This window comes from Armigeres subalbatus, chromosome 3, assembly GCF_024139115.2.
Source record: "Armigeres subalbatus isolate Guangzhou_Male chromosome 3, GZ_Asu_2, whole genome shotgun sequence".
NCBI classification, from domain to species: Eukaryota; Metazoa; Arthropoda; class Insecta; order Diptera; family Culicidae; genus Armigeres; species Armigeres subalbatus.
This window is the reverse complement of record NC_085141.1, coordinates 147,413,787-147,437,826: the sequence shown is the minus strand read 5'-3', so window position 1 is coordinate 147,437,826 and position 24,040 is coordinate 147,413,787. Positions and strand designations below refer to the sequence as shown.

Below are 24,040 nucleotides of genomic sequence, written 5' to 3'. Positions count from 1 at the left end.
TTTCTATTGCTCAACTGTCAAAATCACCGAAAATCAGTTAAATTATTTACCGAACAGTTCTGCTGTTGAGATTTCGGTAAAATTTTACCGAATTCGGCGATTTATTTTAAGTGTGTATGTAGGAAGATGTCCGCTACTACGGCTACCAAATATTTTTTCGATTGAGATGATTATTTTCGAGATATTAAACTTTAGAAGCTTTTCCCAATACTGATTTCCGGAAGTTAACTTCTAGTACGCCACTGTAAGCACGCTCAAAGCAGGCGATTCATTGTGTACTTTTGCATCAACTGTTTAACCAGTAGAAGCATAAGTACTAGAACGCTATAGGGCAAAAGACCCAACAGTGGAGGAACTAAGCACGTTCCACCACTATTTGTTGGTTCACACCAAGCCTGCACTTCATTTCACTTACCTCAAGGGTGCACATGGAAGTTTATTATTTATATTTTATCCGAAAGGGGTCCTATTGAATCACATACAGTGGTTGGTTTCCTAAGTTGTTTCAAAAGTATAAGATTGCTAATGTCGTTGCTGTTCGCGTGACTAACATGTAGGTTACTTCGACCTGTCAGCCAAAGTACCGGTATTTCAAGTGTCAAACCGATGTTGGTGATGAAACAAAACATGCACTACAACATGATGCATAAATTATGGCCAATTGAAGCTTGTTGAAGCATAATTTGGCAAAATAATTTAATTGACTACAGCGCCACTAGCGTTCTAGTACTTTTTTTTTTTTTTTAATCTTTCGTTTATTTGGAAGGCTCATTTGCCGTGAAGACTACTTATGCTTCTATGCTAAGACATCTAACTCAGGTTTTCTCAAGAGCAGGAACTTTTCACGTAAATCTATTTGGTACCAGTTATGAAGTACGGTGTCCGCTACTACGCCGACCAAATATTTTTTCGATTAAGGTGCTTATTTTCGAGATATTAAACATTAGATGCCTTTCGCCATACTGACTTCCAAAAGTTAACTCCTAGTGTGCCGCTGTAAGCATGCTCAAAGCAGGCGATTCATTAAGTCATTTTGGACCACCATTCGGGCGTTTTGCCCCAGGCATATTTTTTAAACATTTTTTTTAAATGCGTTAGAAAGTCACGAAAACCTTATTGTTTCGAATAGGAGATCATTGTGAAATGTAGCTGGGTTTGTAAATTTTGCACCTATACATTGAAATGGTTGGGTATTTTTGTTTAAAAGGGCGAAAACATCGAAAAAGCTTAATGGGTGCATTTTGGACCGTTCTCCCCTACTTATGCGAAGGCGGACAATCAAAAGCTTTCAATTAATACCTGAGGAAATGCTGGTAGAATACTTGTATATGAATAATAGAATAGAATATTATATAGAATATTATAAGTTGTTTTGAGTATAAGTTGCTTATAGAATACTATAAGTTGAAAAGCAGGCCAAGTTCCAGTTGAAATGTAAAAGAAGAAATGCATAAATACAATACGTTTGTTTCGGTTAACCATGACCACATACCCATTCAAACATTTGCATGCTTGCTTTTACGGGAAAAAAGTCCCCAACTATTCAGAAAATGCTACACATGCACATCCGGCTGAACGTGGAGCAAACGAGAAAAAAAGGAATAAATTATGCACATGTTGAGTTACTGCAGGATTGCGATAGTACATTCTAAGAACGAAAAAAAATCTGTAAATTTTGCAAAGTTTTTGTAACCACTAAATAAGATGTTATTAAAATTATGATCATATGTCGGTGTTGTGAATAGTAGGTATAGCTACAGGGATGGGAAAAAAATAAATGTTCAAATAATCGATAATGAGCAACTGTTGCACCCGAGCCCAAGTTATCAACTGATAAAACTCGCCAGAGAGCAAGAATCGTTAGAAAATTGTATCTTGGTTTAAAGCATAAACCGTTACTTTTTAATTTTTTTTCTTGTACCAAAACACAATAATATGTTATTTGAATTGTAATTTCACATTTCAACCTTGAGAAGGCATCGATTTGTTTGATATATTTGATAACCTATGTACTAATGTACACTTATATTTACAAGATTAATTTGATAGCCTAATTTATAATCAGTGCCAGTAATATAGCAGCTTGATTGGAGATGGTGCAACGTACTCTGAACTTCTCTTTACACTCACCAAAGCGTTCATGTAATGTTTTTATCCCTGCCAGAGAGTGGACCTCGGATGTTCTTGCATTGGGAAGGGTGTTGAGGATCATCCTCAGGAATTTGTTTTGGACCCGTTTGAGGTGATGGGTTTTAGCGCAGCTCTCCCAGACCGGCATGCCGTATTCGTCCACAGGGACGATGATTTGCTTGTAGACAGCAAGCTTATTTGCAGGGACAATGACGACTGACGCGACGGTTTATCAAAGGGTACAGTAGTTTCAACAAAACGTTACACTTTGTCACCGTCTTGTCAACCTTGTCAACAATTCATTGTAACTTTTAACCCTCAGGCCCGATTTCAACCAGATTTGGAACACACATTCCCTATCCCCAGTGAAAGATAACAAAGGGGTTGAGACAGTCATTACGAAAAAGGAAGGATTTCGGGGGGTTTGTTTAGTTAACACTTACGTACCTGACCCCCAATTTCATGGAAAACTATTTTTTCAAAATGATGGTTCTCAGCAGTCTTGCATCGCAATTTGGTTCTGTTTTCTGCAATCGATCACAAAATTCCTATAGTTTTTGGGACATTGGTCATCGTTTGGAAAATGGCCATGGTTCCGGAGATATTGATGGGAGTACTGGGGTAACCTCCCATCCCGGAAAAATGGCCACTTCCTGATCAAGCCGGAAACATGACTTGCGACGTGTCAAACTTCATGGTTTTTCAAAGAAGTTCATAAGAATGTGTTCTGAGGACATTCGGTCCATCTGACCCCATTCCGGCACACCCTGGGTTGCTGGTTCCCTGGGGAAGTGGCCACTTTGACCGGTTCTGAAACCTGGCTTGCGACGTGTCAAACTTCATGATTTCCTAAGAAAAGTTCATAGGAATGTGTTCTGAAGACATTGGGTCCATCTGGCCACATTCCGGCACACCCTGGGTTGCTGGTTCCCTGAGGGAAGTGGCCACTTTTTTAACAATTCTGAAACCTGGCTTGCGACGTATCAAACTTCATGATTTTGTAAAAAAAGTTCATAGGAATGTGTTCTGAGGGCATTCGGTCCATCTGACCCCATTCCGGCACACCCTGGGTTGCTGGTTCCCTGGGGGAAGTGGCCTTTTTTTTACCAGTTCTGAAACCTGGCTTGCGACGTATTAAACTTCATGATTTTGCAAAAGAAGTTCATTGTAATGTGTTCTGAGGGCGTTTGGTCCGTCTGGCCACATTCCGCCACACCCTGGGTCGCTGGTTCCCTGGGGGAAGTGGCCTTCTTTTGATCAGTTCCGAAACCTGGCTTTCGACGTATCAAACTTCATGATTTTGCAAAAGAAATTCATTGTAATGTGTTCTGAGGGCATTTGGGCCATCTGGCCACATTCCGGCACATCCTGGGTTGCTGGTTCCTGATGGAAGTGGCCACTTTTTTAACAGTTCTGAAACCTGGCTTGCGACGTATCAAACTTCATGATTTTGCAAAAAAAAGTTCATAGGAATGTGTTCTGAGGGCATTCGGACCATCTGGCCACATTCCGGAACACCCTGGGTTGCTGGTTCCCTGAGGAAGTGGCCACTTTTTTAACAGTTCTGAAACCTGGCTTGCGACGTATCAAACTTTATGATTTTGCAAAAGAAGTTCATAGGAATGTGTTCTGAGGCCATTTGATCCATCTGGCCACATTCCGGCACACCCTGGGTTGCTGGTTCCCTGGGGGAAGTGGCCACTTTTGATCAGTTCTGAAACCTGGGTTGCGACGTATCAAACTTCATGATTTTGCTAAAGAAGTTCATTGTAATGTGTTCTGAGGGCATTCGGTCCATATGACCACATTCCGCGACACCCTGGGTTGCTGGTTCCCTGGGGGAAGTGGCCACTTTTTTATCAGTTCCGAAACCTGGCTTGCGACGTGTCAAACTTCATGATTTCCGTAGAGAAGTTTATAGGAATGTGTTCTGATGGCATTTCGTCCATCCGGCCACATTTCGAGACACCCAGAGGGCGCTGGTTCCCCGGGGAAAGTGGCCACTTTTTAAATGGCTCTGAAATCCGTCTTGCGACATCTCAAAGTTTATGATTTTGCAAAACAAGTTCAAAGGAATGTATTTTGAGGGTATTTGGTCCACTTGGCCACACTCCGGAACATCCTGGGATGCTGGTTCCCCGGGGGAAGTGGCCACTTTTTGAATGGCTCTGAAATCCGACTTGCGACATCTCAAAGTTCATGATTTTGCAAAACAAGTTCAAAGGAATGTGTTTTGACGATATTTGGTCCAACTGGCCACACTCCGGAACATCCTGGAATACTGGTTCCCTGGAGAAAGTGGCCACTTTTTGATTGGCTCTGAAATTCGTCTCGCGACATCTAAAGTTCATTATTTCGCAAATCAAGTCCAAAGGAAAGTGTTTTGAGGTTATTTGGTTCCAATTGGCCACATTTCGGAATATCCTGGAATGCCGGTATCCTGTAGAAAGTGGCAAATATTTAAAAGGTTTTAAATCTAGCTTGCGAAGTCTCAAATTTCATGATTTCGCAAAACAAGTTTAAAGGAATGTGTTTTGAGGGTATTTGGTCCATCATGCCACATTCCGGAACAGCCTGGGATGTTCCCCAGGGAAAAAGTGACCAAGTGACCAAGTGCATTCCTTAAAATCTTGGAATGCTGGTTTCCTAGGGAATTTATAAAATTTAGAAATATCATTCCGAAATACTTTCACCATTCTGTCAATCAGACACATTACATACAAACCATTGGTGTATGGAATAAATCAGCTAATGCTAATTGTAATTAAGTATTGTGTGATTATCATAAGTTTAAAATTTATTAGTATTATTCATTTTGAAGGTGGTCCACTCATTGTTTGTTTATTTTTGTACATTTAAGCAAGGAAGGAAAACTTCGTTTTACCATCACTTGCATCCACGCTCGGTAGGCAGCTTCGTCATTGACTCGTGTTTGTTTTGATCAGAAGATCGGCAATGCAGGCACGAATATCTCGCAGCATGCTGTCAAACTTCCATACCAAATCCGATCTTCAAAAGCCGATTGATAACCGAGTGTAAAAAATGAATATCTACCGGGGCTGAATTGAATATTTGGAATTGTGGTTGATTTGCACCGAAAAATGTTGATTATTTTACTTTATATACTAAACAGATGCATTTATTTTAGAAATCTGACTTCAAAATGTTAAATCCATGCACTGCAGTATGAAACGATATTCATATTTTGAGATTGAAAATTGAATATCAATGTGCCAAGTTGAAGATCCCTTTTGACACCGCACACAACAATGCTGACACCGAGAGTAGACGCTTGCTGCTGTTCGTGCACATGCCGTCCTATTCATTCGTACATCCAAATTTGTAAAGGACTGGCGATTTGATTGTGTGTTGAATGTCAACTGTTTGAGAGTAGTTGAAGTGACTGTTTCTGTCCCTGAATTCATCCCTTTAATTCTCGCTTAACTTTTCAAAAGGACCTAAGTAACATTTTTTCATGAATTAATTTGAGTACTGCAATCAAAAGCTTCCATGTTATTCTGTTGATTGCGCTATTTAAATTTATTCATGAAAAAAATGTTACTCAGGTCCTTTTGAAAAGTTAAGCGAGAATTGTTGTATCAACATGCAATTATAACATAAATCGCATCAAACTTGATTTGTTTTATTCAAAATCGTTCAACATTTAGAAAAACCCAGTATGCTTCAGGTTGCTAAAGCTGGAAGGGTACGATGGGCAGTACATGGTACAAGAATGCTGAACAGCAAACCCACTTCCGCACCGACAGGCGTAGAGCGCAGCGACGGGCTGACGGTTGACGGACCAAATACATAACTATTTAGCGAGCGTGAGCCGCAACCAAATATGGAGAGATGTGGTCTCGCATCATGTATTGTGGCGTCAAATTGTTGATTCAGTGTTACATATTTATATGTAAGCCTCAGACATGAAATCATCATTTAGATAACAAGTTTGAACGTATTCCACCAGGTTACAGGAATCACGTGTCTGAGCATTGCTCATCAGTCAATTGTTAACATTTTTCCCTAAAACGCCTATTTTGCTGCATCAGATGAGCCACCACACTTACGATGACTGTTTCCGGGAATTCAATGTAAACAAATTATCCGTACGTTTAAGTCGCTGTTCGATCTCGTGTTCAAAATGTTAAGTGATTCGGAGTCGGAAAGCTCAAGTATTGCCGATCCGGATGCAATTGGTGTCGAAAATGATATACTGAATGAGCAAGTTGAGGATGATCCATTTTATTCCGATGACGAAGCAGAGAGTAGTGAATATGTTTCAAAGTGCGGAAATATAAAATGGAGCAGTATCCCTTGGCCAAATAAGAATAAATCTGGTAGTGAGGGTTTTGGCCCCAAGTTCAATGTGGATCTTAGTAAAATAAAAACTCCAATGGATGCATTCTTATTATTTTTTGATTCATCGTTAATTGATTTGATTTGCCGCTACACCAACGCCGAAGGTGCCCACGATTCAAAATTCAAACCATTGGAATATGACGAGTTTCTCGCTTGGATTGGAGTGTTATATGGAGCTGGCAAGAATCACGATTCGAAGACTCATATACGAGAGTTGTGGTCTACAGACGAAGTCACGAGTCGTGTATTCTACTCAGCAATAATGTCAAGAGATAGGTTTGATGATTGATAAATTTTCTAGAAATCAAATTCATTTGATATGTTTTCTATGCATTTTAAGATATGAGCAAATATATAAATATATTCGGTTTGATGATTCGCTGAGTAGACGCCCAGCTCGTGGATCAAATACAAGCAAACAACCATCCAAAGATCAGAATAGCCATGATCGCTTACGACTAATTAGAGAAGTTTCTGACCGTATTCAAACAAATATTTTGACCATATATGAACCTTCGAAAGATGTTACTGTAGATGAGCGAATGATTCCGTTTCGCGGAAAATGTGCTTTTCGGGTATATATGAAAGGAAAACCTTGCCGTTATGGTATAAAGATGTGGTGCGCAGTTGACGTTCACAACTCAATGCTTGCTAATTTCGATATATACGCCGGTAAGCATTTAACTTTTTATATACTTTATATATATATACCACTCGAATGATAGTTCACTAAAAATGTTTGAAAAATTCCATTAAAAATATTCATCAATTACAAAAATTGAGTACTTTACCTAATTCTAGGAAAAATTGGAAACAAACCGGAGAAAAACCAAGCTATGCGTGTTGTTTTACAACTTTGTGAACCGTTTTGCAGCACACATCGAAGAATAACTTTCGATAACTTCTTCACCAGCGTTCCGTTGGCATATGAACTCTTGGAGAAAGACATGGTGTCAATTGGAACACTCAGATCAAATAAAAAGGAAATTCCCGTAGAGTTTCTCGGTAACTCAAAACCCCCCCCAGGAACGGTTAGATATGGATTTCATGATCCATTAATGTTAGTGTCATGGACAGCGAAAAAGAACAAAACCGTTCTTCTATTATCGACCGATCCTGAAGCCATACCGGATGTGGAAACGATTGAGAAAAATCAGCTGAATGCTGAGTGTCCTCCCAGTTCTTCGAAAACTGACACAAGAACGGTGGTGGTGAGTAGAATGATTGAAGCAACATAGATAATCCATTTGTTTATTTTATTGATGTGAGATAAACAAATTACTCGATATACAACAGCAATTGAGCATATTTTTGACAAACATAATTTTTTTTTATAGGAAAAGCCGAAAGTGGTGGAGCTATATAACTCTCTAAAGGCTGGTGTGGACACTCTAGATCGTGCGACAGGAAGCTACTCATGCAAAAGGCGCACGGACAGATATCCTCTCGCAATTTTTCTAAACTTTTTAGACATTTGCGGCCATAATTCTTTCCACACGTTTTTAGCAGCTCATCCAACATATCTTCCGAATGACCGCAGTAAAAGCGCAAATACTTAGACTGGTTGTCAAAGGAATTAGCTTTGAAACACGTCAAAGCGAGGAAAAATGAAACAGGTCTGCACCATGAGGTCAAAAGCAAAATCGAGCTATTCATTTCGAAATTTCGAGGACATGTATGGAGAGTCGAATTCACCGACATCTATTTGTCTATCATGCACTTCAACGGATGATTTAAAGGTTTGTGAATCATGTGGTAAAACAGCATGCAGCTCACATTGCCGGAAAGTTCAGTGTTTTGCATGCCCAAACTGCTTTGAGTCCCAAAACGAGTTTCCGGAGTTGCAACATATTACCCGTAAGTCTAAAAGGTGTAGTTTCTGCCCTCGAAACAAAGATGTAAAAACGATGATAAGTTGTGTATCGTGCAACAGTGCGATTTGCGAAAGACATGTAAAACGAGAATCAAAATATTTTGACATATGCCGGACCTGTATGGTATAAGTTGTTGAAATGTTGAAATGATCAGAAATAAACTACTCATAAAAATCAAATACAAAACAAAAAACCCAAAATATCACCTAGTATCGATAATACCTTTATAGTATACAGCCAAGAATCCGGATCCGGAGATGACCACATTCTTTAGGAACACATTCACATACTTATCGAAAAGTGTTCACTTGCTCCGGAAAACAAGCATTATAAGGTCGAATACACTTGAAAAACATACTTTTGAACTTGTTTTGAAAATCATGAAATTTGAGATGTCGCAAACTACATTTCAGAACCATACCCTCTAGACACATTCCTTTGAACTTGTTTTGCAAAATCATGAACTTTGAGATGTCGCAAGTCGGAATTCAGAGTCATTCGAAAAGTGGCCACTTTCTCCGGGGAACCGGTATCCCAGGATGTTCAAGAATGTAGCCAGGAGAACCAAATACCTTCAAAACACATTCCTTTGAACTTGTTTTGCAAAATCATAAACTTCAAGATGTCGCAAGACGGATTTCAGAACCATTCAAAACGTGGCCACTTTTCCCAGGGAACCAACATCACAGAATGTTCCGGAGTGTGGCCAAGTGGACCAAGTACCCTCAAAATACATGCCTTTGAACTTGTTTTGCAAAATCATGGAGTTTGAGACGTCGCAAGTCGGATTTCAGAGCCATTCAAAAAGTGGCCACTTTCTCCGGGGAACCAGTATTCCAGGATGTTCCGAAATGTGGCCAGATGGACCAAATACCCTTAACACATATTCCTTTGAACTCGTTTTGCAAAATCGTGAACTTTGAGATGTCGCAAGACGGATTTCAGGGCCATTTAAAAGTGGCCACTTCCCCAGGGAACCAGCAACCCAGTGTGTCTTGGAATGTGGCCGGATGGACCCAATGTCCGCAGAACACACTCCTATGAACTTTTCTTAGGAAATCATGAAGTTTGACACGTCGCAAGCCAGGTTTCAGAACTGACCAGAAGTGGCCACTTCCCCCAGGGAACCAGCAACTCAGGGTGTCTCGGAATGTGGCCGCATGGACCCAATGTCCTCAGAACACATTCCTATGAACTTTTCTTAGGAAATCATGAAGTTTGACACGTCGCAAGCCAGGTTTCAGAACTGATCAAAAGTGGCCACTCCCCCCAGGAACCAGCAACCCAGGGTGTCTCGGAATGTGGCCGGATGGACAGAATGCCCTCAGAACACATTCCTATGAACGTTTCTTAGGAAATCATGAAGTTTGACACGTCGCAAGCCAGGTTTCAGAACTGATCAAAAGTGGCCACTTCCCCAGGGAACCAGCAACCCAGGGTGTGCCGGAATGTGGCCAGATGGACCAAACGTCACATGAACTTCACATTTCAATGAACTTCTTTAGCAAAATCATGAAGTTTGATATGTCGCAAGCCAGGTTTCAGAACTGTTAAAAAGTGGCCACTTCTCTCAGGGAACCAGCAACCCAGGGTGTGCCGGAATGTGGCCAGACGGACCAAACGCCCTCAGAACACATTACAATGAACTTCTTTTGCAAAATCACAAAGTTTGATACGCCGCAAGCCAGGTTTCAGAATTGTTCAAAATGTGGCCACTTCCCCTAGGGAACCAGCTACCCAGGGTGTTCCGGAATGTGGCCAGATGGTCCGAATGTCCTTAGAACACATTCCTATGAACTTCTTTTGTAAAATCATGGAGTTTGATACGTCGCAAGCCAGGTTTCAGAACTGTTAAAAAAGTGGCCACTTCCCTCAGGGAACCAGCAACCCAGGGTATGCCGGAATGTGGCCAGATGGCCCAAATGCCCTCGGAACACATTCCTATGAATTTCTTTTGCAAAATCATGAAGTTTGATACGTCGAAAGCCAGGTTTCGGAACTGATCAAAAAGTGGCCACTTCCCCCAGGGAACCAGCAGTGTGTCAGTGTCGCGGAATGTGGTCATATGGACCGAATGCCCTCAGAACACATTACAATGAACTTCTTTAGCAAAATCATGAAGTTTGATACGTCGCAACCCAGGTTTCAGAACTGATCAAAAAGTAGCCACTTCCCCCAGGGAACCAGCAACCCAGGGTGTGCCGGAATGAGGTCAGATGGACCGAATGTCCTCAGAACACATTCCTATAAACTTCTTTTGAAAAACCATGAAGTTTGACACGTCGCAAGTCATGTTTCCGGCTTGATCAGGAAGTGGCCATTTTTCCGGGATGGGAGGTTACCCCAGTACTCCCATCAATATCTCCGGAACCATGGCCATTTTCCAAACGATGACCAATGTTCCAAAAACTATAGGAATTTTGTGATCGATTGCAGAAAACAGAACCAAACTGCGATGCAAGACTGCTGAGAACCATCATTTTGAAAAAATAGTTTTCCATGAAATAGGGGGTCAGGTACGTAAGTGTTAACGAACTTTTGTAACTTTTGAGACCCTCAACCAATTTCCACCAAATGTGCAACACATATTCTCTGCCATAAGACGGTTATATAATAAATAGATGGGAGAGTCAAAGGAGAAAGGAAGGAAGGACATGGTAATGAAACGAACGTTTTACGTACCTTCTAAATGAATGGGTCCGTTCGAACCAAATTTGGGACACATACTCTCAATCCTAAGGGGGGAGGGTTATAGAGAAGTTAGAGGGTCATTGGGAAAAGCGGTAGAACTTCTGAACCCCTTTACCGATATCCTCAAAATTGGGACATTAATCCTTTATCCTTAGATGGCGATTATAGATGGAGTTGAACGGAAAACATGAGGTGTAAAGAAGGTTGTCAGGCGTGAAAAACATAATAAGGCATAATGTACAATAGGCATATCGAACGTTTCCCATTCTTTAGTTAGGTAATTTGAGATTGTGAAATTGCCCGGAAACCTATCATTTTAATAAAAAAAAAACAAAAAATTAATAAACATTTTCCCAGAAATAATATATCCTCGAAAAAAACATTTTCCGCATGTATCATATCCTTGAAAACATTTCTAGACAATTCCTAAATATCCCATCTCTAAAAAAAATCGCAGATATGTTTCCCCGAAAATGTAATTTTTTCGAACGTGACATTTCCCCGAATATTACGTACGTTTCCCCAAAAAATGTCAATTTCTTAAAAAATGATATTTCCGCGAATGTGACATTTCCCCGAATATTACAATTTCCTGAATATGACATTTCCCTGAAAATAACAATTCCTCGAAAATGACACTTCTTCGAATGTGGCAGTTTCGGTACATTTTTTTCTCGGTGATATCGTTTCCTAGAAGATAACAAGAATTTGTTTGTCGGAATTAATGCTTTTAAAAGTAATATCTACCTTCTTTTAATCATTGGTTGTTCGTTAATATGGGGCATACACTTGTGGTATTCGTACCATGGTACAAAGCGACAAGAAAATAATTTCAAGGCTATCTTTAATGAAGACAATAATTGGTATGGCACTCATTTGAAGATTTTTGTACCATGGTATGAATACCACAAGTGTCTCCCCCCCCCATATAACCAATCTTTTGATCTTCTCATCAATTGAGGAAGTATCAACAACAAAACACGATAACCCAGTTTACCAACTGGTTCTAGCGAAATCAAATTGGAAATTCCATTAGCTACGAAATCAAACTGGCAATCCCGGACAAGGCCGGGTATATGTAGCTAGTACAAATATAAATACAAATCAATAACTAACAAGGGGCACGGAATGCTGTGTCTCTTTTTCGCTGCAAAGAAATTAGAAAACAACAAAGCCAGTAAACGTCAAATTTCATGAAGAACGAAAGAGAGAGAGAGATTCGTCCGTGGAAATCTTAAATCTTTTCATATATACTTGGCCAAAACTTTTGATTTGTTATGGCCATTTGTACGAACCTTTTGAAAATAGTGACTCGATTCCAGCGAGAATTACTTATAGAAAGTGAGCTGGAAGCAATTTAATCCAACTTCAACTGAAACTCACAAAGTTGCGAATATAATGCATTGCAACCAATGCAACGGTCCTGTTTTATGTTTCAAGGTGATTCTCGTTAGAACTTTTTTCTGAGTTCCAAATGACATCAGATTAAAGAATTTTTACCGAATTCTTAACTTAATATTTCTGTTTCTCAAATAAAAATCTAATTCAATTGATTTTTAGTTTAAAATGGCTTAATATAAGATATTTTTAATTCAACTGATTTTTAGTTTAAAATAATATGAGATATTTCATCTACAAATTATGGCTTCTTGCGTTTCTTGCATTATAAGATTTGTAGAATCGTGAGTGGGGTCCGTGACGTTAGGCATAAGTACGTTAGGCATAAGAACGTTAGGCATAAGACGAATTTCGCGCCAACCCTTCTATGGGGCTGGCAGCACCATCTCAGAATCGAATGAAACTTGGTGGGCATAAAGATATGGTATTTCTAAGCCACTCTGCATACTTAGTTTTTCAAAAATTGTCAAGAGTAACATTTGATGAGGGCCTAATTTTTTTTCATGGAATTTTTATAAATCGATGTAACTCTAAAATTTCAAGACCTTCAAAAAAGTGTTGTATGGCGGACTGCCGTGAAATTCCCTGAAGTATTTTTTTTTGGAAAAATATCAAAAAAAAAAAGATTTCTACACTGAAAAAATAGTTTTAAAAATTAAAATTGATATTACAAAAACAACCTAATCTCATAAATCGATGAAATTTTTTCTGCAGATAGGTATTTTAATTATCTAACTTTTCTGGGAATAATGTTCCTGTGACATATTTAAGGAAAAAAAGTTTTTCTAACAAAACTTTTTTCATGTCCATATTGAGTGAAAATTTATCAGCGTGTTTTATGCCCACATCGCCAATTATAGCTTCAGCAGCCTATCATCAACCAACGACACATTTTGGACGTATAAAAATTTGTTTGGGAAGCAATTTAGCATAATCTAACATAATTGTGGACCAACATTTGAAAAGGGTTTATGTTTTATTTGACTTTTTGTACCGAAGTAACTTAAAAACAATTACAAAAAAATAATTTCTTTGAAAACGGGCAATGTTGCCGAAACGAAAATGAAGTGATATTTAATTGTAATAGTGGAAAAGAAGATGTTGTTTTTCAGCAAAGGCCAACCACTGAATGGTGTAATTTAGAAACCGTTATAAAGCCTGTAGATGATTTTGTATCGTATTTTATTGAAAAAATTGATAAACTTATAACTTATGACATTATTTGCAAACAGCAATACACTCGTACTGTTAGATTTTTCTGAAAATTATTCATTCATTATCCAAAATGCTGCTCAAGGTTGGAATAATTCCCAGGCAATAATACATCCATTCGAGGTTTACTTTAAAATAACCGGTTAATTAGAAAACGTTAGCTTTATTAATCAGAAGTAATGACCCATGACACAAAAGCTGTTCACTTATTTATTTCAAAATTAATTGACTTTTTGAAACAGTCCATCGATTTTACAAAAATTACTTTTGTGTCTGGGTGAGCTGCAGCACATTATAAAAATAAAAGGAACTTTGCAAGTCTGTGTAATTTAAATTCAAAACATGGCTTAGAAGCATAATGGCATTCTCAAACGAATGGCAAAACGAGCAACTCTTGCCAAATATTATGGAAATACTATCAAGACTCCTCGGGAGTTGTACGAATGGGCGAATGGGCACGTTTTCAATCAAACAAAAATATCACTATATTACATTTCTATTATATCACGAATGAGCAATACCGCCATCGGGGGTGGCAATGGGTCTGGGGTGAGAATGGGTCATCGCTCTCACCGCGAGCATGGAGGGCGTAGAGCAAAATCGTTCAAAAAGGTCTCTTATATTTTTGTCTTCTTGTCCTCAGATACATCCATTCTACAAGCATTCTAAGTAGTTGAAACAGTGACCCATTCTCACCCCCATTTGACCCATTGTCACCCCCGACGACGCTACTCAACATGAGTTTGATGAACTTTTCAAAAAAGCAAAAACTATAATTGGCACATAAAAGCTTCATTCTTTTATACCAATTGCTCATAATAAAATCCTGGCTAAAAATATTCCAACTCAGATGAAGACCCAAAAGTCTTTGAATTGTTCGACTATGTTTACAAATTAATGAGTATTCAAGTAGAAATAAGAATTAAATGTAGTAACAAATAAAGTTGAAGAAAAAAATTAAAAAATGCAGAAAATTTATTATTCTTTAAATGTGCGTTTACCGGAAATCCCCCCAAATGAAATTACCTACCGTTTGGAATCAAAATGTTTATCTGATAAAAAAAAATCGACCTTTAATTTTTTTTTTGCTAAACCGATTTTAATCTTTAGATTCATTAATTTATTTTCTCGGTGAACGAAACGCTCTTTTATGTTTCAGACTTCATAGTTCAGACAAATTTACAATAGTCCATCAAACATCACAATTTTGTAAATCTGGTCATTTGTGTGTAACATTGATATAAGCAATCTAGGAAAATATACGCCCTTTTCAAATGTTGGTCCACATTAATGTTAGATTATGCTAAATTGCTTCCTACACAATTTTTTATACATCCAAAATGTGTCGTTGGTTGATGATAGGCAGCTGAACCTATAATTGGCGCTGTAGACATAAAACACGCTGATAAATTTTCACTCAATATGGACATGAAAAAAGTTTTTGTTAGAAAAACTTTTTTTCCTTAAATATGTCACAGGAACATTATTCCCAGAAAAGTTAGATAATTAAAATACCTATCTGCAGAAAAAATTTCATCGATTTCTGAGATGAGGTTTTTTTGTAATATCGATTTTAATTTTGAAAACTAATTTTTTTCAGTGTAGAAATCAGTATTTTATTTTTTGGATATTTTTCCAAAAAACTTCAGGGAATTTCACGACAGTCCGCCATACAACACTTTTTTTGTATGTCTTGTCATTTTAGAGTTAATTAAAATTAGGCCCTCATCAAATGTTACTCTTGACAATTTTTGAAAAACTAAGTATGCAGAGTGGCTTAGAAATACCATATCTTTATACCCACCAAGTTTCATTCGATTCTGAGATGGTGCTGCCAACCGCTGGTCGAGTTGGCGCGAAATTCGTCATAAGTACGATAGGCATAATGGACGATAGGCATAACGGAGATTAAATTAATAAATATTGTCGATTGATTCAACAATGTCTATTGCTGATTCAATTATATTTACACCCTTTGAAACAATCTTTTTCTGCTTCCATGGCTCTACATTCCTGGAAATGGAACAGGAAACTTGGCCTATTTTTTAGCTTAGTAGTCCATTAGCGTTACCTCAGTTATTAATTGAAAGCTTTGCTATGCCCGCCATTGCATGAGTATGTATCTTGTGTGGCAAGTACAATGGATACAAAATGCCCAGGGAGTTGAGAATGTTTCCCACCCGAAAACATCCTAGACAGGATCACAAAACAAGGACTAGGGTTACCGCTCCTTGAATTCATACTAGGTACCCAAGCGTCAAGCGTCAAAAATGTTGATGTGGGGCACCATTTTTTTCACATATTCATTTAAAAATGGATCAGTAAAAGTTGTTAATTCAAACCCTGAATCTCCTTTTTTTTGTGTAAATCGGTGCAAAAAAATAGTTATCTAAACTAGGGGCACTGGTGGCACCAGCAATTGTTATTTGGTGGGACACCGCTTCACGTAAGAACAATAGGCTTTTACACCAATTTGTATGATTGCATCGCATGGTGCTCCACCTCTGTCTCCGCCAGTGAAAGGAGATGAACCTATTGCGAGATAAAGTGTATCGTCCTCATGGAAATGAAGTTATCCTAATGATTTGTGTAGCTGAAAGTTCCGAATGAGCAATGGTTCTTAGTTTATAGCGTAGTTCGTTTCAACTAATCGCTCCCCTGGGGGATGCGGTCCACATATCGGATTATTCTATATATCATCATTTTAGATCAATGGGATGCGGATACACCATAGAGCAGAGAAGGCATTGATTATATTTGAATCAAATTAACTATTAAGTAATATGTTTTAAAATGTCTGGAATTCTGATGTCAACGTTAGACGTTATTAAATGCGTAGGGATATAAATGTTCTTGCTTTTACAAAGTCGTAATGTAATTTTTATGATTTGAAAAGTCAAATGTTTTTATTTATTACTTCTAATTGTATTGCTAATGATAATTATGCTCGATTACCGCTGTGCATGAGTCTTATTTGACTATTTTGTTTTTCATGTATTTTATTATGTCAAACGGCCTCATTCGGTTTTCCCAAAAAACCAAAATATAATCATACCCTGCACTGAGTTTCAAAGGGGCCTAAATAAAATTAGTATTTTTTGCCTTCTGCTGGTAATAACTTAACCAAATTTTCGTACATTATTGTTCCTGTCGTTCTTGATAGAACTAAAATTTACGTCCCTACTTCCTATGATACTAAGCGCGGGATATATAATATAGTCAGACGGCTGTGACTGTGGACGTAGGAAATAAAAACCCACAGACCCAATAATACTTACCCGAATTTTCCGCACAACTTTCCGGCTGTCGTTTTTTATGTCGAGCGTCACGGTAACATTCTCCCCGTGCACATATGCCGCTTTGTTGAGGGAGGCTTTCAGATTCACACGGCCGTCGGCCCACAGAAATGGTTTGTCCACGGATACCTGCGGTCCCTGTAGGGATAAGTTAATTGTTACAGTTAAAATTTTGGATGGTCGGATGAGAGATAGAGAGTAGCAGTGGTATTTGATAAAAAATGTTTGCTTTTATCAATTGTTACTCGTTCAGTTGTTGCGCTACAGCCATTGTTCGGTATGAATACGGGTTAGTGAATTATTCATTGCAGTTAGCATGGGCTGCGTCGCGGTATTGTTATCGCCACAATGAGAATATTTGGAGATAGCAAGTAGATTGTTCTATTATCGTTGAATCGTACTTTTTGTAGTTTTTATTTGCAGATTAGGGTAAGGGAGGTATTTTGGACCACTTTAGGAGATGGCCGAACAATTTTTCGAATAAAACCTAGATTTTGTAATAATGCTTGATCAATTCCCTATGCAACTAAAAAGAGGTGAATGCTAGGATTTGTAGGTAAAAATGTTGTAAATCCCACCGAAAGAACCAAACTATCATAAATTCTGAAGATGTGTTGGATTTAATTTTGGACCACCTGTTTTTATTTTGGACCACTTATTGAACATATTTTTGACCACTCGAATAATTTTGTATTGCTTGAAAAGTTATGTTACTATTAGAATAAATTAGTAATCTCCAGCGTTTTCGGCGTCTTGTCCCTTGTTAAGCGATACATTCTTATAAGCACTCATAAGCTTAGAACAATATCTACCAGCTAGGGGTATTGCAACTAATATCAATTTCTGTACCACTCGGTACAGCACCATCAAAGCAAAACAAACGGATGGCCCATGGCCGAGATGTATGCAGCTGGTCACTCCTACCCTGTCATATTTTTTATGTAGTTTGTTAGATCTGTTCCATTTGCGCCATTGGTAGTAGTGGGTTGCCCGGTTCTTCCTTGCACATTGCACATTCTTTTTCCAAATGAAACTTAATCGTAGAACGCGGAACTCTGTTGGGCTATGAAATGGTGAGTTAACATCCGGGAAGGAGCACCTAACATAGCTCTGGTCCTCACAAGTTCCAATACTCACGCTTCCACGGGTCTTCCGATGACAATTGACTGCCAGCTAAGGGTTGCGTACTTAGCTGGTAGTGTAGCCTGGGCACTATTGCCTTTCTGCATCAGCTAGAGTGCGAGGGTGCGTCCTGAGGGGGTTTGCCTAGGATTTGGTGGGGTTCGACAGTGGGCTCTGTTGAACCTCTGTAAAAAGCTGTTCATGTACAAACTCGTCTCTCGTTTGAGCGACTTCAATGCGAAGATCGGATCCCACAACTCGAACCATGAGCGCATTATGGCCTCGGAGAAATGAGCGAAAACGGAGAGCTGTTCGCAGAATTTTGTGGTAATAACGACATGGTGATCGGGGGATCGCTCTTCCCTCATCGACTGGTTCACAAGGTCATGTGGGTCTCCCAGAAAATACAGAAAATCAAATCGACCACATCTGCATCAGCCGAAAACTGAAACGAAGCCTTGATTTACGAAATAAACGTAGTGCCGATATAGCGTCTGATCATCACCTCCTCACCGGCGAAATACGCCTGCGCATTGCGCGGATTTGTCGGCAGGAGGAGAGAGTTGGACGACGGTTCAACACACGCTGACTGGAAGATGTCACGGTGAAACGAACCTTCGTTGAAGAACTGGAGACGCGTGCTGCAGATATTCCGGAAGGTGGCAGCGTGGACGACCAATGGACCGCCATCAAGAATGCCTTCATCGCCACCAGCGAGAACAATCTGGGCGAACTGCGCACCCAGAGGAAACAATGGATCGCCGATGAGACCTGGAGGAAGATAGAGGAGCGAAGAGAAGTCAGAGCCGCGATAGAGCGATCAAAACCAGGAAGCCAAAGTCTTAGCCCGTCAACGATACTCGGCTCTTGAGAAGGAAGTAAAACGCTCATGTCGACGGGACAAGCGAGCGTGGGCAGACTCTTTGGCGTAGCTGGTGTGAGACAAGGATGTATTCTATCACCGTTACTGTTCCTCATCGTAATCGACGAGATTCTGGTAGATGCGATTGACCGTGAACCAAACCGCAGCCTATAACCATGGAGCACCTAAACGACTTTGAATTGGTTGATGATGTTGCACTCCTCGCTCAACGGCGCTCTGATATGCAGAGTAAGCTCAACGACCTTGCCGAACGCTCTTCGGCAGGCTTAGTCATCAACGTCAACAAAACCCAATCGTTGGACGTAAACACGGTGATCCTTCCAGTTTCACAGTAGCCGGACAACCAATGGAAATTGTGAAATCGGTGCTATTATACGCTAGCGAAACATGGTGTGTATCAATGGAGAACATTCAACGGCTGCAAGTGTTCATAACCAGATGCCTGTGGTATATAATTCGGGCCTGGTGGCCTCACAACTGGATCTCAAACAACGAGCTCTATCGTCGTTGTCACCAGAGGCCGATAGCAACAGAAATTCGGGATTGGAAGTGGGGCTGGGTCGGCCACACTCTACGTAGGGGCGGAAACGAAATCTGTAAACAAGCATTAGACTGGAACCCAACGGGACATCGCAGCAGAGGCAGACCTAGAGACTCATGGCGGCGAAGCCTCAATAAAGAAATAAAAGAAGTCGACCGAAATCTAACCTGGCAACAGGTTAAAGCGATAGCTGCTCTCAGCGCTCAGTCGGCCCTTTGCGCCACAGGAGGATACAGGATTCATAAGTAAAGCGGAACTCTGTTGCAAGCAGCGCGGACGGAGAGCTCTAGCAAAGATTGATTCTTGTCATGGAGCTTTCTTAACTATTTTCATATGGAAATAATGAAAATAGTCACATTTTGGTTTAACAGACATTTTTCTATGGATTACATCAATGAACGGTAATTTATAAATGCGGTGTGAACAGTAATTTATGAATGGTTTGATACTAGAGAAACAAATGGTTGGTAAAAACAAAAGCCTTAGACTTTAAAAAGAAGATTATTATGTTATGTCGAAAGATTGTTTGGTTCAATGAAAAATGAACCTATTTTGGACATGCCTCGAAATACTGTTTTTAAACTTACAATGTTTTGCTCGAGATATGCAACTGCTTCAATTAGGTTTCAAAGTCAATAACATCATTCACATGTTTTGAATCTATGTACAAATAAACTTACAGATTTTGAAAGTTGACTTCAGCTTTACAATGTCGTCTTGGTATTAGTCTAATCCAGCCAGAATCGGTAAATGCGTAAACATATTCTTAATAATTGCTATATTTTATGAGCAACAAATGTAGGAGATACCTTGTGGATAGTTTCTTTTTGCAATAAAATTTAAATGTTGCATGTTTTATTTAGTTTCGTTTGATATAAATGCAAAATTCAGCTAGGTGGTCCAAAATATGAGCCCGGTCCAAAATACAGCCGTTACCCTACTGCAAGGGATTATAAAAAATATGAATAACGAAGCATCTTTTAGTTTGGCAAATTGCATTCTTCGGAAATAATGACTAATACAAATTTTCGATTTTTTGTGACCTTTTCTTGTGGCCAACCTAATGCAATGTATATCAGCTACAGTTTGGAAAATTTATTGAAAATTTTCTTACATCCCTGGGATTAGTATTCGACCTAGCCGCATTATGTACAAATGCATTAATAATAATTGCTACATAAATCTTGCGGTAAATAACTCAGTGAGCATCAAGTCACGAAGCGACAATGCCCCGGTTGGAAATGCGATGCCATTAAATGAAAAAGAAATTATATACGTCTGATAAGATATTCATTATCCTAGAAAAGTCGTAGAGTGATTTGATAGAGTTGTTCCGACCTCCCCGATTGCTGCCATTTGATGTTCAATTATTAAAACTTTGTCCTTCTTCAGTAGTCACAACACCTTCCATGGCCATGGAAATAGTATCATTCTTAATATTTTTCAATTACTTTGCGCATATTTCTATACAAAAAAAAACTTGTTTTTCCATGTTAAAGATAACTAACGTTACACACTTTGTGGACGACCCTCATAGCATCCAACATCAAACAGAGGTGGTTGTCCTCCTTCCTTCACCAAGTTGACCTTCTGCTTGCATATTGGTTTTTTTCTTTTTCCTTCATTCAATTTTCCCGAGAAGCTTTTTGCTTTGTTTCCCATCTTTCATCTAAATCAGGATTGGCATTGTTTGTGTTTTTGCCCGGGTCTGGACCAGAATTGTTGGTGTCGAAAGGCAGCAGATAGTTCGTGTGCAAACGACACGCCTCCATTAAAGTGTCATCAAATTAAATTAGCTGCGCTGGCAAAACTGGTCGTCCGTTCGTTTCACGTGCCATGGATTATTTTCGGTTTTATTATTATGTCTGAGACACGGCGACATTCTCGGGCACTGGAATGTGATGGGTTAGTCGCAACATGCTATTTACATTCTGGCCTGCAGTCGCACATGTTGCAGTAATAAAGCACAGGACAAATGACATCATCGAAGCAATGGCCTGTCATCATGAAATGACATCGTTTATGGGTTTTAATTTTGGTTATATAATCCAGATTTCCTGGTAAAACTTACGTGATTGATGTAATTTGGTATAAATAAACCTTTCGTTGGGGTAATTCACTTTTATACTTTATATATTCAACCCTCTCTACGGCGGCCAATAAAGTTTTCTATCGTTGTTGCTCTCCTTGAAGTGTATGACGCAACAAAAACCAAGATAATGGGACCAAATTATCTGATAACGGACAAATGCGTCGTCTTGTTGGAACTTTTTACAAGGGGTTTCCGTGGTTAGGAGCTGCGATACAGACAAACATACATACATAATATAGGACAATGACATTGTACATAGACGTTTTGTGGTATTTTATTAGTCTAGGATTCATGGCAGTAAGGCTCCGTGGCAGTATTTGCCTATCGTGCATACTGGGGTCATGGGTTCAAACTCCAATACTTTTCTCAAACTAAATCTTTTAAATATTGTGCATTTGCACAAATCGAGTTTTCAAACATAGTAATTAATTTTCAATCCGGGTGGTCAATACTTTGATTGAACTGCGGAAAATTAGTTCGACACTTATTGCTACAAGAGACCGAGCAATCCTTTGCATCTCCATTAGTGCCACGAGAAAGGGAAAGTTGGTTAGATGAGAAGGTAATATATTGGAAGTCGCCTTCGAATGACTAAATAATTATTTTATACGCAGTTATTTTAATATTTTACTCACCCGCACAAAGCAGAACCAAATATCTCGATGATCGCGCGCACTATGGGGGATCCCCATACAAGCGAGCGGTCAAAAATAAAATTGGACTTTTAAAGTGATTTTCCACTTAGTTTTAGCTGTGTATGGTCGAAATAGCATGAATATACAATTTCAACCCCCCTTTGGGGATCGTCTATGAATTACGTAATTATTTTTTCATAGGTTCGATTAACGTGACAAAGCAAACCTATTTGGGAAGTTGAAATTTCGTGCGTTTTCTTAAGGAGAAGGAAGGGGCTGTACAAAAACTAAGTTCAGCAATTTATGGACATTATGGCGGCGATCATGTTAAATGACATTAATTTCATGACATTCCGTGATATTTTTTGTTCTCACTCTCATGCCTCACAATTTGTATTTAGAACAATTTGTTTGACAAAGTACTAGGATCTGAAGGATCATAAAGCATTAAATGTTAATCAAATAATCAGAATTGAAAATAACTTTTGAAAAGGGTATTAGCAAATTAGAAATCGCAATCCCATGACATTTTTACGTGTACAAGTTATTCAAAAAATGAGATTAATATATTCTCAAAAATGTGGACATTCATTGTGGAATGTAAGAATGCTCCATTCTTCCGAAAAGCAAAATTCTTTTAATTTAAATAACAACACTATTTGAATTACTTTTGATTTGTTTTCATGATTTCTACAAGTTATATACAGCATCATTCTTTTCTGTGTCAAGGTTTAAGTCTTCAATGATATTTTCTTCAATTCCATCAACGATGGAAGATGAGATAAATTCATCTAAAGTATTAGAAGATAAAGAACTTTTGAAAATCTTCAAATATTACAAAATTACGCATGGCATAAGAATAACTAAGTGAAAATTTTTTCCAACGTCTCCTCGTTATCCAAATCGAGCTTAAAATGGATCTGATTCATGTAAGGCACGAAGGAAAATGTCAACATTTGCCTCTCTTGATCATTTTCTTGCATTATGAGTTCTAAATTTCTTCAACTGTTTATATTGACTTTCCGCTGGTTGTTCAGCCAGTGAACCTCAAAGTGTAGATGAGTGAATAAATATTTCCCTACCATTAGCCAGACATTCATGAACACTAGCAGGAATTTCATACGCTCCGTTCTAACTAAGATATTGTTCGTCTTTACTTTTGCAATAAACATGTCGGGAATTATTGATTCCAGGAGATTTATAAATATTTACATATTATGAAATCTCATATTTAGTTCTCCATCAGTAGCTAATGAATAGCTCAGAAAATTAGGTTTAGAGAATGACTCAAACCACTCAAGCCCCAAACGCATTTCAGCGGAATGGCGACGGAAACGGTAAAATTTGACAGGAAATATATGAGCGAACTGTTAAATCCTTCCGTTACCGTTGTGCTGCATTGCATTGGGGTTTTATTCATTTACTCTTTTGAAAAGTTAATTAAATGAGCTCAAATGGTTATAAATAAAGTCGAAGTTATTACCAATAAATGTATTTTGACCATACCCTTTGAGCGCATAGTTCAGTCTGACCCATTTTCAATAGGAAACGATGGGACTAGATTTCCGTCGAATGAAACTTGTTGCGAGAAAATCGGACACAAATAAGTGTCTAAATGGCGATTGCGTTCTTTTGCGCACATACATACAGACGCGCATGCACACACATACAGACATCACCTCAATTCTTCGCGCTGAGTTAGTTGATATATACCACTAGGGGTCTCCGGGCCTTCTATCAAACATTCGTTTTGGAATGAGCATTAACCTTGGAGTACGAGAGAGGCAAAACACGGTAAAAAACA

General features: G+C 38.8%; 1 protein-coding gene across 1 annotated transcript in view; it reads right to left on the bottom strand.

Moving 5' to 3' along the window:
- LOC134227863 (beta-arrestin-2-like) overlaps positions 1-24,040 on the bottom strand; it is a 114,753-nt gene that overhangs the window by 19,527 nt on the left and 71,186 nt on the right. Inside the window, 1 exon segment of the mRNA XM_062709551.1 lies at positions 16,946-17,101. Coding sequence (XP_062565535.1) covers positions 16,946-17,101 — 156 coding nt within the window.